The 17824-nt window shown below is 41.8% G+C and overlaps 1 protein-coding gene across 4 annotated transcripts in view; it reads left to right on the top strand.

The window, feature by feature from the left end:
• Window positions 1–1556: 1556 nt before the first annotated feature.
• The window catches only part of anks1b (ankyrin repeat and sterile alpha motif domain containing 1B), a 262310-nt gene continuing 246042 nt past the window's right edge, over window positions 1557–17824 (top strand). The window contains exons 1-2 of one of the 4 annotated variants that reach the window (XM_039600939.1): window positions 1591–2005; window positions 2147–2268. Coding sequence is in view for 3 of the 4 variants with exons in the window: in XM_031758546.2 (XP_031614406.2) it covers window positions 2138–2268 (131 nt within the window). In the remaining variant the exon portion in view is untranslated. Of the gene's footprint in view, window positions 2269–17824 lie in introns of all 4 variants that reach the window. The other 3 variants (XM_031758546.2, XM_031758542.2, XM_031758553.2) reach the window with 3 other exon arrangements.

Here is a 17824-nt window from a genome sequence, read left to right as displayed (position 1 = left end):
CATCTTCACATAGATGTGAAAAAGTAAACTTTTATTTGCTCCAAGGTTGACTAATAAAGAAAATAATAAATGCATATTTAAATTATTCTTTAATTTCAAGACTTTAATCATTTGAATTGCCTACAAGCGCTTAAAGAATTCCGAAAAAAAAAATAGTACAGCTGCAGGTGGAGCGCTTAAAGGCAACATTTGCTTCTAAATTCCAATTTAGCAGCAGAGTTGGCGTGAGGCAGGTCCAAGCTTGCATCGACCTGCAGAGTGGGGGCGCAGTGGAGAGGGTGGAGGGAGTCTCAGTTTCCCAGGCTGTCACATCAGCAAACATAGACAAATCCCTCCTGTGCATTCACACAAACTCTGCTCTAGCATGACTGCGGGATATTTTAGGAGCTCACCTGCTTCTAAATCTATTCAGCAGTGACGAGACTACACTGTCCGCACAGAGGAGGAGTGCGCATGTGCAAGTGTGCCAGAATAAGTTAGAGGTGTGAGAGCGGCAGCGGCTGCTACAGCCGGTGGCTGCTGCGAGTGTGACTTTTTAAAGATCCTAACAAAGGCATAGCCTCCCGTTGGTGCTGTAGCATCGTCATCCACGCCCAGACTGTACAGTAAGTCTGCCAGTCAGGTAACCCGTGGTAATAGAGGAAGCACAGCAGGAGTACTTTCAAAATAAAAGCTTAGCTTCGCATAAGGGATAAGGGACAAAATCTAATTAGATTCTTTTCAGTACAGGAATAGCATAATGATTTTAGCTTATTTTATCTCCAGAGTGTTTATTAGTAAATGGCACCAGAAGCAAAAATGATTTGAAAGATGGCTTCTAATTAACACCCGATTACCCCAGGGGGATCCAGTACTCCAGGGGGGGCATGAAAAAAACATTACTAATTTAGCAGTAAATGTGTTTGGGAATAAGTGCAGCAGAAGTAAACATGGCTCAGAAAGAGCCAAAAAGATTTACAGTGAAATAATAGTGATTGAATGAATTCTGCTGCTTTGTTTAGGGTGTGTAGTCATATTGAAAGCTAAACAGCAATTTGCTTTCCTAAATACTGTTATAAAGTATCTACTAGGCCTCAAAATTACGGTGGCTGGGAAGTGCGGTTTTTTAATTTGTTGCAATTTGTTGCCGTTTTTTAATTTGTTGTGGATTCTTAATTTGTTGCAGTTTTTTAATTTGTTGCGGATTTTTAATTTGTTGTGGATTTTTAATTTGTTGCGGTTTTTTAAATTTGTTGCGGATTTTTAATTTGTTGCGGTTTTTTAATTTGTGGCGGATTTTTAATTTGTTGCGCTTTGCACTTCCCAGCCACCGTACAAAATAGATGTAAACACGTGGGTATGTATTCATACCTACCTAACCTGAAATTATATCCCTATAATGTCACTATTTTAGCCCATAACAGCATTTAATCTTCTCGATTTGGAGAAGGTTTTTGCTGGCTTCCAGCATTATCTGGATGCAGAATCACTCAAGTGTGAGATGTAGAGGGATTTAGGGTGAGAATAAAAAGAGGCACCTAAAAAAAAAGTTGTTTTATTTTGTAAGCAGGAAAAGGAAGCCCAGTGTTTGACGACAGGTGAGTTGACGTCGAGGTTCAGGCGACACAGAAAAGCACCGGGCAGTGCGCTTGGATCGCAGGAGAGGAGTGCTGAGCGCAGCGGGGTGAAGGAGAGCTTGTCGTGGCGGCGGATGGAGTTTCACCTCCCGGCTGTTACCGGCAGGAGCGTCAGAGACGAGAAGCAGAGGGGAGTGAGAGTTGGGAGTCAGAAGGAGTTTGTTTTTCCTTTTTGTTTCCCCCTCTTTCTCTTTTAAACCCTGGTTACTCTTCACTTCACACTTCAGGGATTCGCTCCGGTTCTCCCCGCTGCTCCTGATTGCCCTGCACCGGGGAGAAGTGCAGGGAAGCGGACCCGTGCATGCCCGTGAACTGAGGAGAGCAGTGCACGCCAGAGCTGATCTGCAGCATCAGTGACACCTATTTCCACCGTGCAGCAGCAGCATGCAGTGAGAGGAATCCTTTCAGATGCTTTCCCACACCAGACAGTGAAGAAAGGTGTCGGGGGTGGGGGGAAAGGAGGCGTATATGGGAGATTTGTTGGATTTCTATTTTCTTGTCGTTGCAAACTTGTGTCCGGGATGGGGAAGGAGCAGGAGCTGCTGGAAGCCGCCCGGACTGGGAATGTCGCCTTGGTGGAGAAATTGTTAAGCGGGAAGAAGGGAATACTGGGGTCAGGCTCCGGCTCCATCCCTCTGCCCAACCTACTAAGGTAAGCAGCCTGCTTGAATTTGCTTCCCATGACCGCTACAATGTCCGGAGGGGCGGGGAACCCCGGAGGGGGGAGGGCTGGAGGGGATTCCACAGGGTGGAGGGGTCCACTCTGTAAAAATTAGGCACATTTTAGCTTCATCTCAGGTCAGTGCACGAGAAATGAGCCAAGAAACCGCAGCTCCAGTCAGCCAGCCCTCCTCTGAGCTGTAGAAAAAGACCTCCGCACTGAACACTGTGTCAGCTGCTCGGTACCACCACAGGGCTTCTCGGAGACAATAGGGGTGTTTAGGGGGCTCTTCGTGTTCGGTTGCAAAACCCTGCGTGACACAGGAGGGAAAGAGGAATGTTATGCAAAGTCCAGAGACCAGCATGTGAAGCAAAGTGCACTTTTAAAACCACACAAACGGGCAGCAGGCCAAATCATAACTAGACACAGCACCCTGTTATCCCAGGCAGAATTGGTCAATATGTGACAGTTTAATGGGGAGTCAGCTCCTGTCCTCTGCTGATCCCACGACTGGGTCGAGTGTTTAGAGGGAGAGAGAGAGTTCCACACACTGAGAGAATGGAAGTGTTTGTAATTTTCAGTTCAGTCTGTTTTATATATGTTTTTGTGCAGCTATGAGATATTTCCTGGAAAATATTTATTATTGCTAAACTGATGCCGGTGTGGTGTTTATATAGCACCATGGCTTTTTTTTACATGATGCTGGGAAGGCCTGACAGCCACAGCGTCCAAGTTGGCTTTGAAGCTGCTCTGCAGCATTCATGTGCTTCTTTGTGAGAAGACAAATGGTAAACAAACACTGGATCCTCTAACAAAAGGGGATGTGGATTTCACTCGAATTGGCTGCTTCTTCAAACACGAAGAGGTACGTGAGCGGTGTCAGGAAATGCTGTTTGTTGTCAGGTTAACAGGTGGCACTGTGTTCCGAGGCTCCAGATTTCACCTTGCAACCTTGAATGATGCATAACAGGTAAATTCATTAGTTTCGGTATCCTGGGGCGTGATCACATTGTAGCGTGAAACTACAACCTTTAAATGACCCCCCCCCCTCCCAAAAAAAGGTTTAAATCTCCCTTCCAGAGCAACTGCTGTGGTTATTATTGTCCTCCTCCTGCCCCTGCAGCCGCTCCCTGCTCGCTTTTCGGGCCCTGGCTGAGCCAGGTGATTAGGAGATCAAAGAAGGGGGGCGTTTGGGAAAAGTACAACCTCAGGCTTCCCGAGCAGAGCGTCTCATGACTGGGATAAGGTCGCACGCTTTCAGGGGGAAGGCGAACCAGTCCACTACAGGTGTCAGCACGTCTGTCAGGGTCTCAAAGCACAAAAAGTGACCTTATTCAAATAGAGACATCTTGATTCAAGTTCTGTTTAATTAATCAGACGTTAGCTACATCCGAAGACAGCCAGATCTGAAGATTAGTGTCTTCACAACCCAAAGAAACGGGAGAGACAGCCGTGCTTTGAGACATTCGGCCCACGTGTAAAAGCACAGAGAGGAATCACAGCACATGGTGTCTGTTATGTGCAGTTGGTGATAATTTCTGCAGCCCTTGTTGTGTGAATAATACATGTAACAGGAAAAAAAAGAGAGACAAGCTCCCCGCTGGCTGCAACAAGTTGTGAAGAAGACAGGACAGATTTTTGCTTCACTCCTCATTATGATACCTGTGGTCATGTTCTGAATTAGTTGATCCCATGCATTTGTGTTCTTCTGTTTTTGGATGCTAATTTCCTCTCTGAGATAATGAAGTAACTGAATTTTGTTTAGGTAGAGGAAGGAGTTGGTGAACCTGTTTGCTCGCTCTTGTTCTTCTTTTTGGTTCATTGGTGGCAAAAGACTTCTGTAGCAGAGAAACGGCAAGTGAAACACGTGTCTGTGAGGACAGGAGCCGGGTGACTGAACGTTCACAATTGGAGAGGATGTTGTCTCGTTACTGTATCTATGGCAAATCTCTTAGAGTAATCCTTCCATACAACCATACATTTATCATCTTCTGCTTATGCAAAGTTGGTTGTAGTAGCTACATGCTATTCCAGTTCATCCTGGGGGATCCCAAAGTGCTCCCATGAAGTGTTAGATGAATTATATAATCTCTTCAGTGAGTTTTGGGGGTGTATTTCTAGTTAGGTGAGGAAAATCTCCAAAGGAAGGCATCAGGGAGGCAACCAGATCAGATGCCCAAACCCTCTCACTGTGATTCTATTCTGAGCTCCCTGCGGATGTCTGCGCTCATCATCTCGTCTCTAATGCTGAGCCAAGCAACCAACACAGGAAACTCGTTTCAGCTGATCGTATCTGCAAAAGAGATGTCACAATACCAGGAATGTAGTCATTATCGATGCCAGTAGAATTACATGATTCAGGATAGCCAATCGGATACTTAAACAAAATGATTACTCATTGTACTTAAACATAAACTCCATCCATCCTCCTCCTATCACTTATCCAAGTCTTCTAAACCAGCCGTGAGATATAATCTCACCAGCATGTCCTGGGTCTGCCCCAAAGCCTCCTCTAGGTGAGACATGCCCAGAACACCTCACCTGTGAGGCACCTAGAAGGCATTCTGGTCAGGTGCCCGAATTACCTCAACTGGCTCCTTTCGATGTGGGGGAACGGCAGCTGTACTCTGAGCTCCTTCCGAATGGCCAAGCTCCTCACCTTATCCCTAAGGTTGAGCTCGGCCATCCTTCAGAAGAAGCTCATTGATCACGCTGAATTCAAACTCACCTTGAATTCTCTGAAGAGGTCTGGATATTGGGCTTTAAGTTGCTTTGCCAAATTAGGAGTTTTTCCTGCCTTTCACTACCCAGAACTTGTGACCACAGGTGAGAGTTGGGATGTTGTACACTGATAAATTTAAGAAGTTTAACTTGGGATATACCCAATTCACATTACTAATATTTATTTTGGTTGTCGCCACTACACGTCACTGAATTTCATTGACTGATTGATTTGATTTCCATGCTTTCTGGTTAGTGCATCTCTGCTACTCTCTTTCTGTGTGGACGTTCCCTTAGGCCCTGTAGGCGGGTCAACTTACACCTCGTAGGATGCCAGAAACCCTGTTTGTGTTGCTGTATTATGGATTGAAATGGTTATGGATTCTTCATTTTGTCATATTTAAAAGTGAATTAACATTAGTTTGGGCGATTGCGTTTCTTTATCCTTTCTGCAAAAATTTGTGTTGATATAAGGGATTTAACTAAACAACGACACCCAGTTTGTTACTGTCTGTATCTCATCTCTGATGTCCTAGAACTGTACACATTGTTCCGTATCGTGTTTACTTTATGAATTAGGTTTGGGAGTTTAATTTATCGAAGGGTGAAAAGTCAGATTTTCCACTGAGGGGTGGGGGGTGGTAAGAGGTGGAGTGTTTAGGTCATTACAGCATGAGAAACAAAGCGCAGTAGCTAGAATGAAACCTGATTAATTTGAAGGGTGAAGTCGAGGTCAGTCAGATGCATTATGGGTGGAAATACTGTGTGTCTACAGGTCATTTTCAGTGAGTTATGTCTGCTGTTACACATACTTGACTTTTATTCGGTCAAGACACTGGCCCCTGAGGAGATGCCTGAAAACACCCACAGGCTACACACACACACACACACATACACACACGCACAGATGTGGCAGTCTTGTTAGAGTCATGTGTGTGTGACCAGATGTGTGACACACCTCCTAATAGAGAGCTTTTTGTGCTTTAGCAGATGAAGTCAACAGAGAGGTCACAGTGACTGGAGGAGTGAGTGCAGGCTAATATTGTGGGAATGATCTCCAAAATCGATGCATACTTTCCCATCTTAAGGCCTCTGAGCCATTCACAACATTCCTAAGTCATGAGGTTCCTCTGAAAGAATCGCACTAAACCGCCAAGTGGGACACGAACATTAGGCACACACGTACTGTTTAAACACGCTAGAGGAGGATGTAGAGAAGGCGATCCTTTGCTGCAGTTTTGTGGTGTGGAGTGCTCCACATGAACACACGTGCACGGTGGAAAATCAATAGTGGATGATCTCATCACTCTTTAATGGGCCACATTCTCATCTAGATGACCCGTACTGTACATGGTGGCTGTGTATCTGTGCTGGGAGGGAACAATAAATAATAAAAACCATCCGCGAAACACTTACAGCTGCATGTCCTTGTAATATTTACGTTACATAATGTTGCATAATTTACAGAGAGCCTGTATTAGTGGCACATCAGAGTTTTGTGAATATGAAAAACAGACCTCGGGGATTGGTCATGTCTGGTTGAAAGCTGATCTGCTTAATCAAATCAGTCCTGGCACTGACACCAATCCAGTGACTCAGAGTGGCCAATATCTAATTTTAACAAATGTGCCTCCTCTTTGTGGCAGTTGTTCAGAGAAGACAAAACCTTTTATCATATTCTTTTTTTTATATGAGATGCCATGTCCTGGTTTCTGGCTTTTAAACCTATTCTTTGGTGTTTCTTACCTTACTCTTTGTGCATGTAAAGGATCTTTAAAATTTCAAGGTGTGTGAAGTCCACTTCAAATGCTACGCTCTCCAACAGACGGCACTGCTCTCGAGCTGCCTTGTTTGAAGAATCTACCTCACTGTGTAACATATTTGCATAACGCCTGCCTACTTTCATACGTCCTCAAGTAAGGCTAACTGGAGTAGTTTGGTTAACCGTCGGAGCACTGTTTCATGTAAAAATTCCTTTTAGTATCGCCTGTTTGCAGCTGATTTCAATGACAGTGATTGTTTTTTTGTTGGCCTTGTGACATGCCAGCTTCACTTGTCAGAGTTTGCGCTGGTCCTCATTTCATATATTTCACTGAAGCTGTGCATTTTTGTCCTGTTGGAGCATTAGCATCTAATCTGATCACGCCACGTATGTAGTTAACGTGTTCATCAATAGTGGTTGACAAACAGCTTCTGTGCGCATCAAATGCCCAAAAACAGAACTCTCTCTAAATAATGGCAATGCTAAGTTCTGAAGGTGGTTTCTTCTTTTTTGTGGATAGTCCCTTTTTATTCAATTCAATTCAATTCAGTAAAACTTTATTGATCCCGAAGGTTGGCCCCGAAGGAAATTGGAACTTAAAAAGGAAGAGAAAGCAAAAAATAACTGGTTTAAATATATTTAGCCAATATTTCTCAACAGCAAAACCCCAACTTTTTCCATGCAGCTGATTTTTGGGGGTGAGCAACATAAATTATAGAGCCGTTTGGAGTATTTTTAGATACAAAAACAAGGCTTCATTATATTATATTATATTATATTGGACTGTCTTCTTTAAAGTAGTAAGATGCTGCATTGTAAATGTTTTATTTAAACAGGTTGACAGGTCTTTATTTTTTAATGAACAAAAAAAAGGAATCTAAATGATGAGTCCCTGATATTGTTGTGAGGGGATAAAGTATCAGAATGTGTACTTTTACTTCAAGCAGTGTTGCACATGGGCTGATATTAGCACTGAAGATGAATTTGTGATGACATGCTGTTATTGTACACATCATTTTCTTTGTGCGGTGCCTCATAAAGAGAAATGAGGATAAATGCATGCGAGACAGAGTATTGACTCTGATGGGGTGATGGTGATTGAAAGCTGATACGCACAAAGAGAGTGACTCATGATTCGGCAGATGGCGGATGATCCCTCTTCACTCTCGCTCACTCTAACTCAATAACATTAGGGGAAAGCCCTTCTTGTTTGTGTGTGTGTGTGTGTGTGTGTGTGTGTGTGTGTGTGTGTGTGTGTGTGTGTGTGTGTGTGTGTGTGTGTGTGTGTGTGTGTGTGTGTGTGTGTGTGTGTGTGTGTGTGTGTGTGTGTGTGTGTGTGTGTGTGTGTGTGTGTGTGTGTGTGTGTGTGTGTGGGGTGGGGGGATAGGTGTGTTTACTTCCCTTCTCCTTAGCAAACAGACACCCCATAAGAGGAGAGAAGTGACTCCCAGAGGACACACACACATGCACACACTCCTCCTGTATGGGCTGTCTGTTTTAATTGGCATCCTCACAGGCGGTCTCCCTGGCTTTTATTTTCTGATTCTTTCCCGTGCTTGTGTTGGAGTCTTTAGGCGGATCACTCTTCATGGCACACAGCATGGGGCTCTGTGTGTGTGTGTGTGTCTGTAGCTGTATGACATGTTGTCCAATGAGGATGAACAGTGAGAAAGTAACCCACAAATCTGTTTATTTTTCTCAAGTTGCTTCACAGCTGCAGCACTTCGGCTCTCTGTTTCAGAAACGGCAAATCAGACAACCAAACCCAAGTCTGGCTTTTGTGCTTGGATGTGGCTTTTTGTGAGACTTCTTAAGTGTGTGACATAACCATTATCCTTGCATAATCACTGCTAGCATTCACAGATGTGTGTGTGTGTGTGTGTGTGTGTGTGTGTGTGTGCAGAGCAGTAAGAGTGAGAGCTGATGGAGGAATTGATGAGCTGCATGTGGTGCAGGAGACCTGGACTGGTCAAAGGTTAATTCTGGAGAATGCAAGTCATTTAAGGACATAGACGCACACACACAAACCTACAGACTCACAACTTTAGAGTATTTGTGTGTTGTTAGTTGTTGTGCATATGGTTTAAGCAGTTGGTTAATACGTTGTAAATATTCATCCAGCCACAGTGAGGCCAACGATTACCAATATATTCACGGGGAGAAACTCCCATCACATGAATGTGTGTGTTGTCATGGAGACCTCAACACCAGGGCTTTGTTCTACATAACATTGACCATGCAACTGCAGGTCTTCAGGGACGTGGTAAATTAAAAAATGATTTAACAAGTTGAATTTTCAAAGAGGCAAGCAGCTAAATTAGAAAAATAAAATGAGGAGACTCACTGGCCTCTGCCAGTTGCAGATGGTTGATATATTTGTCCAGATGCTGTATGGAACTTGGCTTAAGCAGTCCTTGTGCTGATTGGTCTGCTCAGTTTGTTAAATTATTCATAGGTCATATATTGAAAAGCATGCTGGAAGTCTCTGGACTGTGGAAAGAAGGAGGAATATCCGGAGAGAAATCATTGGTGGATTTGAACCCAAGACCTTCTTGCTGTGAGGCAATAGTGGTGATGGCATCAATAATATAAAAAAGTTAAATTACTAACTTTAAAGTTAAACATTATCTTTCATTTACAGAGCTATTTTTGATCCTGCACTTGTTTTAAACGGCATCAATGCAGGAAAACAGTAAAGCTGTTAATGGAGACGCAGCAGGCAATGAATCAATGAAAACACAAAGAAGGAAATACTCTTGTAATGATCGCAGTTGGTATTATAGGGTTGCATTAGCAACAAAGTTTAGAAGATTTGGGTAAAATTTTAAATCCCACAATAGGTATATAACCATATAAAGCTAGAACATATAGTTATGCTATTAAGAACAGTTGATCTTATTGACCTTTTATTGGATTTGTGTCTTTTTGCAAGCAATAGCTGTGCTTATGTGAGTAAATGTGATGGTAAACTGAATATATTTGCACTTGTGACTGCTGGATGATAAACAAAAAACAATGTGAATATTTTATATGTGGGTTGATTTGTAATTGTGTTGAAAACATATGAAATTAGATTTCAAATTTAAGCAACATATCAATAATTCAGTTTTAGCTGGCCAGAATTGTTATTATTTTATTATTTAGATTTCTATTCATGAAAATTTGTCAATGTCTTGAATGATGGCACGAGTAGGAATTTAACTGCTGAAATCAAAAATTAACATTCTGACCAAAGACATCTGAAAGCAGCATTTCTCGCTGTTAGAAATGAATTGTTCATTTTGTGCAAACTGAATTATACTTTTTTTTTTTTTTGTAATTAAAAATTTTACCAGTCAAAATTATGGTTTGAATATGTTTGCTTCAAATGCTAATTAGTCCAAGAACAATTTCTGATGTGTGCAATTGCTGCTACTGATCAAATATTAAAGGGATTTCCATGCAAATGTCAGGAATCCTGTTGGTGGTATGAAGGCTATTCTTCCAAAAGATACCAGGTATTATATTAGTGTAACTACCATAATACATTACAGGATGTTAGGATGGTGTCTGAGTAACCTACTAACATTTCAGCCTGTATCCTGTCAACAAAGTACAATGTTAAGATTTAACTTGGTCTTTAGTCAACACATCACTGATTTAAATCTACTTTTTAAGTACATGGGCTAATTATTTTGTTTTTGTATCAAATTGTGTAATACTAGTAGCAACTATTACATGTCTGGTATTATGACATCACTAATATGAACATTGTTCATATATTGCTGTAGCCCAATTATAATATAGTAGCTTTTCTGAAAATACCATGTTTCTTTAAAATGGACCAATGACTGGTGGTGCTTTTAGAAAGCACTTTTATTTATTTTTAATGTATTAATTTTTAAAAATTTAATTATGTAAAGATATATGAAAGCATTTGCCCTCATATTTCTATAATTACTGTTATGCTTTACTGTGGCAAAGCAAGAGAAACAAATGAACACAGCTATGATGTGGCCCTAAAGAAATGAACATGGTAAGAGAGTAATTAGCACCAGACTGTTTGTGGTTCACAGATTCAACCTGCTTCACCTCTGACCACACCCAGCACCACTAATGGGTGAGACTGGCTGCGGTCAAATGGGTCTCTGGTCGCTCTTGTAATTGCATCCAACAGTGATGTCATACTTTGCTAGTGGGAGAAAAAACATAAATTAGGGGGTTCTCGTTAATAAACACTGTTTCTTGATATTATGGCAACCAAATCAGATTTTTATACTTTTACTGGGATTTTATTTTCCCACATATTCCCACATGCTCCCACATCATCCTACAACCAAAAACTTCCAGTATTTATTCTGAAGCTTATATGTGCTACCATAAATATTTATTTATTACTTTAATTAGTCAGTATTTACTTTTGAAAAAAAAAAATTCAGTTGCCACATGACCTTGAAAACCTGCTACTTTTGTATTACATATATAGTGAAGTTTTGCTTAAGTTTGGTTTAACTGTGGTGTCAGTGTATTGAGGTTGTCCGGAGCCAGACTGATTGAGATTGTGTGTGTGTGTGTGTGTGTGTGTGTGTGTGTGTGTGTGTGTGTGTGTGTGTGTGTGTGTGTGTGTGTGTGTGTGTGTGTGTGTGTGTGTGATCAAACTCAGAGACTTCTTACATCTCCATTAGGGTCTGGGCCAAGTTCTGCTGCAGCGTTCTGCCAAGAAACTGAGACCTCCATATTCACTAAGTCAGACAGACACACACTGGATTTTTCTCTGCTGCACTCTAAGCCTCTGTCTGCCTTTGTTCCTCTCTCTCTCTAAATCTTTGGTTTTTGTCTCGAATCTCTTTTCTTTCAGTCTCTGAGCTCTTTTTTTCCCTTTGTCTCGCTCACTCCATCTGGTGCCCCGGATTCTCTGTCAATATCTTCCTGGCTTCCTCTCCATCACTCACTCCACTCCACAATCTCTCTCCTCCCTCTATCCCTCTCCAGAGACAGACGATCAAGCCTCCCTACTGTTGTCCTTTATCGTTTTCCCCTCCCTCTGCTCCCTACCTTCTCCTATCTTATCAAAAACCACCTCCCCCTCTCTACGTCTCTTTCGCTTTTTCTCTGACTCGCGTCTCATGCCGCTCTACATCTGTTATCGGTATGTAGGAGCATCTTTTACCCATCATTCGTCTCGGTGCAACATCGTGTTGGTTGACGGTGGCAAATGGGGAATTTGGGGAATCCGCAGCGCAGCCTGCCACTACAAGTACAAACTGGGATTTATTAGTGTTGTCCTGGTTGCGTCTTCTGTTTGAAGAGGAAATGCAGCATTGTGACGTCCCCGGTGAAACAGTGATAAAGTGGTGTAGGGAAATGTGTCAGAGCTGTCTTCTCCAGATGATGATTGCTAAGTGCTAAACTACAAATAGAGACAAAAATGAAGTAGCTGAGCATTAAGAATTAGCAGCTTTGCACCAGCACTATGAATAAGTAAATTAGCACTGCAGTGTGCCGTTGATTTAGATCTGTTAAGATGTGTTCAGACTACAGCTGTTCCCACTTGAACTTAAGCACTCATCCTGACACTTACTGACTCCAATTTAATGGTGAAGTGTGTAACAACATAATGAAAATGAGATTAGAGAAATGGGGAAATATAAAAGAAAGAATTGAAGTTTCAGGTCAGTTTTGAGATCTCATGCGCACGTTCCAAACTGGCCTAATGACAATTTGCTGCACTGGATTTTTGTTTGGACAGTAACTACATGATGGCAAAAAAGTTCAGAAAGTGAAATTGACAGAAATAAAGTTAATATTGTGCAGAAACAAATCAAGATTATATGCACAGTAATTAAGCTATGATAGGCTCATCTTGTCTCACCTCAACAGAGAGATGACAAGTACTGAATTGGACCTAAAATGGTGCAGTGTTTTTGGCAGTAGATGGCAAATATACAGTGGCATCACTGCCAGATTTAATTTGAGTTTGGCTGTGCAGGATAGGACTAATACTGGCTGAGATTTAGCTTTGGTTAGCGGGACTTGGGCCAACTTTGGACTTGAGTAAACTCTTGGGGATTTAGTGAGTTATTAATTACAAGTTTGGCAACAAGATGTGCTAGATTTAGATTTAGTCTGGGACACTTTGGCTCTTTCCATATTAAATACATAAACATAAACATAATGTAGTCTGAGATGAAAGAAAAATAAATCCATCGACTGGAGTCTATCCCACTGCCTACTTTTGACAGTTTGCCTATCACATGGCTAATGCATAGATACAGTTCATGCCTACTCTCAATTTACAATCAAATGTTAACCTAACATGCTTCCTTTCACTGCCCGTCACCGCCAGCGAACCCACACTTGCACAGGGAGAATATGCAAACGCAACACAGAAAGGCCCGGCCAGTGTATTCGAACCCACGACCTTCTCGCCGTGAAGCGACACTGCTACCATCGCCAGCTGGAAGATTAGTTATTTGTTCAAATAAACTTTCTATAAAAATATGTCATGAAAAAAATGTAACGCATGCTAAATCCATTACCAGGAGTTAATTTAATTGTTTCACGACTTCCTCTTTACATAAGTAGATTTTGCACACTTCCCCCTCTGGTCATGTTGAGTCTCGTCTTGAAGGGCAAAACGTGGTGATGCTGAGTGAAGAAGACACACGGGCAGCATGCAGCCAGAGGAGAGGCGAGTGGGGGGAGAGGTGTGACGTCCAGGCTGTCACACTAATCTACAAGTGTGAGTGACCCCACATAACACTGCATGTGTTGTGGAGACACACACGCATTCCACTCGGCTCCCCGCTCTCTGATAGATGGCAGTATTTAATGAAGCGCTGCTTTTGAAGTAGATAAGATGTGGAGAGAAGAGGGCTAGAAATGCTAATGTTATTATGTGGTTAGGGCAAGGGCTACGCTGGAGGGCACTGCAGGGAAATTATGCATATAAGCGTGTGTCTTGTTGGTTTGAACTACTTTGGACATAGTTTTTTTTTTTTTTAATGAAGCTTTTAAATTAAATGTTTGTGCATATATTCAGTATCTTTGGTGGTGTTCGTGTTAAAAGCATGAACATTACATTTTTTCAAACTAGGCGTCAGACAGTGAGACATATGATCGAAACCACTGCTCTGGAAGTAAATCCTCAGGTCTTTTGTAAACATCCATTAGATTTGGCAGTGCTGCTTTTAGGTATTTTTGGCCTGCTGTACTTACTGTATATGTCTCTTGTCTCCTCCTGTCCAAATAGACCTGCAAACTTTAGACCTTTGGCAGTAGCACTCAGGAACCGAAAGCCTCTTTACACATTCCAGTTGCAATTTTCATTGCAACTGTGAAAATTAGGTAAACTAGGCACCAGCTTTGCTTGAGAGGCAGATTTACGTGCGGTTAGATAACAACACAGAATGAGGCTGTTTGAAGCTTTGGTTCAAACGTCGTCACCACAATTGTTTTTTTTTTTTTTTTTTTTTAAAGTCTTTACTCGTGAGTTTTGAATGACAATAATTTTTACAGACCTGAAGTTGTAAAACTAACTCTTCTTCATTTTGTGTCCTAGCCTAGTATTGCACTTCCTAATTTAACACCACAGTTTAGGGAAGGACTTTTTCTTTTTCATCCTGAGAGTGCTATCATAGTATACTCTAGATACTCAACTGATACTTTTTTTTAAGTACCATAGGCAGTGTGCGTATACAAAATGAAACATTTAGTATTTACATTAAAGTGTATTTACTAATGTGTCCATATTTTTGTTTCATAATCATATATCCCTCAGAACTGGTGCAGATTGATACCGTGTCTCAGCTGCAGTGACAAATGAGAACAGACGTTAAAGAAACATGAATGTTCACCACCAATGTACACATTATCTGTGTGCACACGCATGCACTAAAGCGCACATGTGAAAAATACATATGAAATGACACGGAGAAGGCGAGAGGCAGAGTGTGATTTCAAGCATATTGCAGCGCTCTTTAACACGTTCATTGATGAAAAAACTCCAGAAACTCTTTCATCTCCAGTCTATGCAAATATGGAGTTTTCCCAATTATGCTGCGCTCCCTCGGTTTCTCTTTCTCACCCCCGCACACACACGTACGCACAGCTAATCACCTCAGATTAGTGTGTGACTGAACACCTCCCCAGCCTGTCACAAAGAGACCCCGTATGAATATTAAATATGAATTCAGATTGTGTGCTCTCCTGGCATATTGCTTCTCACAGGTGTCTTATGTAATTTGTCACCATATGTGTGGATAACAGTGGCCTTTACCTGTGTGTGTGTGTGTGTGTGTGTGTGTGTGTGTGTGTCAGAAATACCTATCTTGGCTGTGATGGTGTGTGTAATTGCTTCCCCACTCATCTTCCTCTCCTCGGTGCTAACTGTGAGGGAACGCAACCAGGAAGTGAACTACCTTGAGCTGATAGCCTCCCACGGGATGCACACATTTCCCAGAAGGATGCCAACAGTTGCCTTTTTATTGTCTTTTTCTCTCATGGTCTCTGTGTCACATAGGAACACAAAAGTGGTGCACTCAGTGTGTGATGTGCTACCGGCTGGTAGATCCATCATCATTGTACATACAGATATAATGCATTCAGGCACTTGTATACTCTCCATATCCACCCACACATAACCGACACACACGTTGGATTTTTGGGTGCCAGAAGCTACTCGGGTGTCCTTGTGCACATTTGTCTTTCATATGTTGTAGTTGTGATAATTTAGAACCCGTAATCAGATGGCTGTATTAATAGTTAAACTTTAGACAGGCAGAATAATGGACCTTTACCTAGTTAAACGTATTACATTTTTTTGTGTCAGAGGGTTATTTTAGTACACTGTTGGTGCTTTTGCTTTCACACTTGAAATAGAAGTAAAGAATGATAGGGTGTGCCTTGCATTGTACCCATAAAGACCCTGAGCAGATGCAAGAAATGATATACAGCGCAATGCAAATTCTTGGTAATTTGCTCAAACTAGCTGTCAGTGAAGTGCATGACCCCAAATGATATTTTAAGACCATGTTGATGTTTGCTTATTTAAAAATGTTCAGTTATTAGTTATTATTAATCTCTGGCTTCCTTCCGCAATGCGTTTTTCATCCTGTCTTCCTCCCCTCACCCCTAACCGGTCGTAGCAGACAGCTGCCACACCCTGAGCCTGGTTCTGCCTCCGGGTTCTTCCTGTGATAAGGGAGTTTTTCCTTCCCGCTCTCTCCAAGTGCTTGCTAGGGGGTCAGTTTGGGAGAGTTTCTCAGTATTATTGTAGGGTCTTTACTTTGCATTATGAAGCTCCTTTATGTAAATAAAATGAATTTAATTAAAAATCTGATATTCTGAAATATTGGCAGATTTATATTATGTTTTTCTGTCAGACGCAATGTCATAACCCAGCTCATAAGCTGCAACAAAAGAGGGAGAGAGAATGAGGTAGTTGCTAGTAAAGGATAATTTATTTTATGTAGAATAATTAAAGAGAAATGTTTGTCAGTAAGTCAGCAGTGTAAAGCATGCATGGGTGTGTGGCCTGTAGAAAGCAAAACAACTCAAGAACACACGCTGTAGCTAAGTTGATCTAATTAAGGAAGCTGGTATTCAAATCGGGGCAGTGAGCTAAAGGGAGGTAGAAAGTAGAAAGGCGGGCGCTTTTAAAGGTCCAGGTGTAGCTTATGTAGCCAATTACTTCTCCAATCAGCTCCTACAGAGCAAAACGCAGCACAAACTACAAAACAAAAACCTAAACCTAATACCAGTTTCCCTGACGTTTGTTAGTTAAAGTTATATTTTTGTACTTGTTTATACTTAATCCGACTCTGCTTGGCTGGTTAATGTGTTTGTGACGCTCCAGAGCTCCAGAGCTAAGGTTGCAGAGTGCCCTCTGGTGGGCACAAGCTATGCAGCATCAACACGCATAACATGGTTGAAGGGTGTCTCTCTGTCTCTATAAATGCTGATACCAATAGATTGGCAAATAACTAATACTGGCAGATAATATCGGCTTGCTGATAAATCCACCAATAAACTGGTTGGGCTCTCTTCTTCACCCTCCGCATAAAGAATAGAGCTCCTACTTTTTCCCCCCAATGGGTAAAGAAAAAGCTTTTATGCTTTTAAGCTTTTATCACTTTTTGGGTAACAAGGAGGCCTTTCACATGCTACCAAATCAGTCATCTTCTGGAGACTAGAAATATATGTGCTAAATCTAATGACAACATCAGCAGTGACCACTCTACAGTTTCATGTAGGTGCCACCCAGGGTCAAGCCTGGATGACATAAGACAATAACTTAGTCCTGTAACGCAGCTTTACCTCCATCCATAAGAGGCGACTGGACTTTCAAAGTTTTGAAAAGTTTATCGAAGAGGTTGACCTGCAAATTCAAAAAGTTATATTCGTTTTTCGATGACGACAACTTCTCCTACTTAACCCCACTCTGAATGCAGATGGAGCCTCATCCGGTGCCTGCATTTCAACTCTCTTCTCCCATACATTTCTAACTCCATCACCAGCGTTCTCCATCTTCTTGATAATGAGCCCCGATATCTGGACTCCTTCCATAAGTCTCTCTCGCCACAGAATCGTCCCTGATATTCCAACAGTCCCCTGGCCAACGTGAACTACGTGATGAATGAGTCTTTTAAAAAAAAATTATAAAATATTCAGCTGCCCTTAAACCCCTGAAAGAAAATGGAGAATATATCATTCACCTAGTGCTCATTTTGCTTTCCACTACCACTAAATTCTGAATTCACTTATCTCCTACAAGCACCGAGGCTCAGAAAGCAGCCGGGTGTGAATTATCCTGCAGATTGTTTTATGCATGATGGTTAAGTGCAAGATTCTTTTGACTGATGGAAAGGCAAATCAGTATCCCAAAAAGCTTTCTTTGCCATGATTAGGTTTGCCTGTGGTGCATTATTTTGGGGGAAAGGCAGAGACCGGGGGGATGGGAAAGGGAAGGATTTTATGTTTTGCTTTTTCCTTGAGTCCTTAGAGAAGGTAGTCAGCCCCCTCCCTGGAAAAAAAGAAGAATGGGAAGGAAACTGAGAAATATGTTTGGAAAAAAATATCTGGAGG

Source organism: Oreochromis aureus, linkage group 17 (assembly GCF_013358895.1).
Source record: "Oreochromis aureus strain Israel breed Guangdong linkage group 17, ZZ_aureus, whole genome shotgun sequence".
Lineage (NCBI taxonomy): Eukaryota > Metazoa > Chordata > Actinopteri > Cichliformes > Cichlidae > Oreochromis > Oreochromis aureus.
This window is presented reverse-complemented; position numbering and strand designations above follow the sequence as displayed.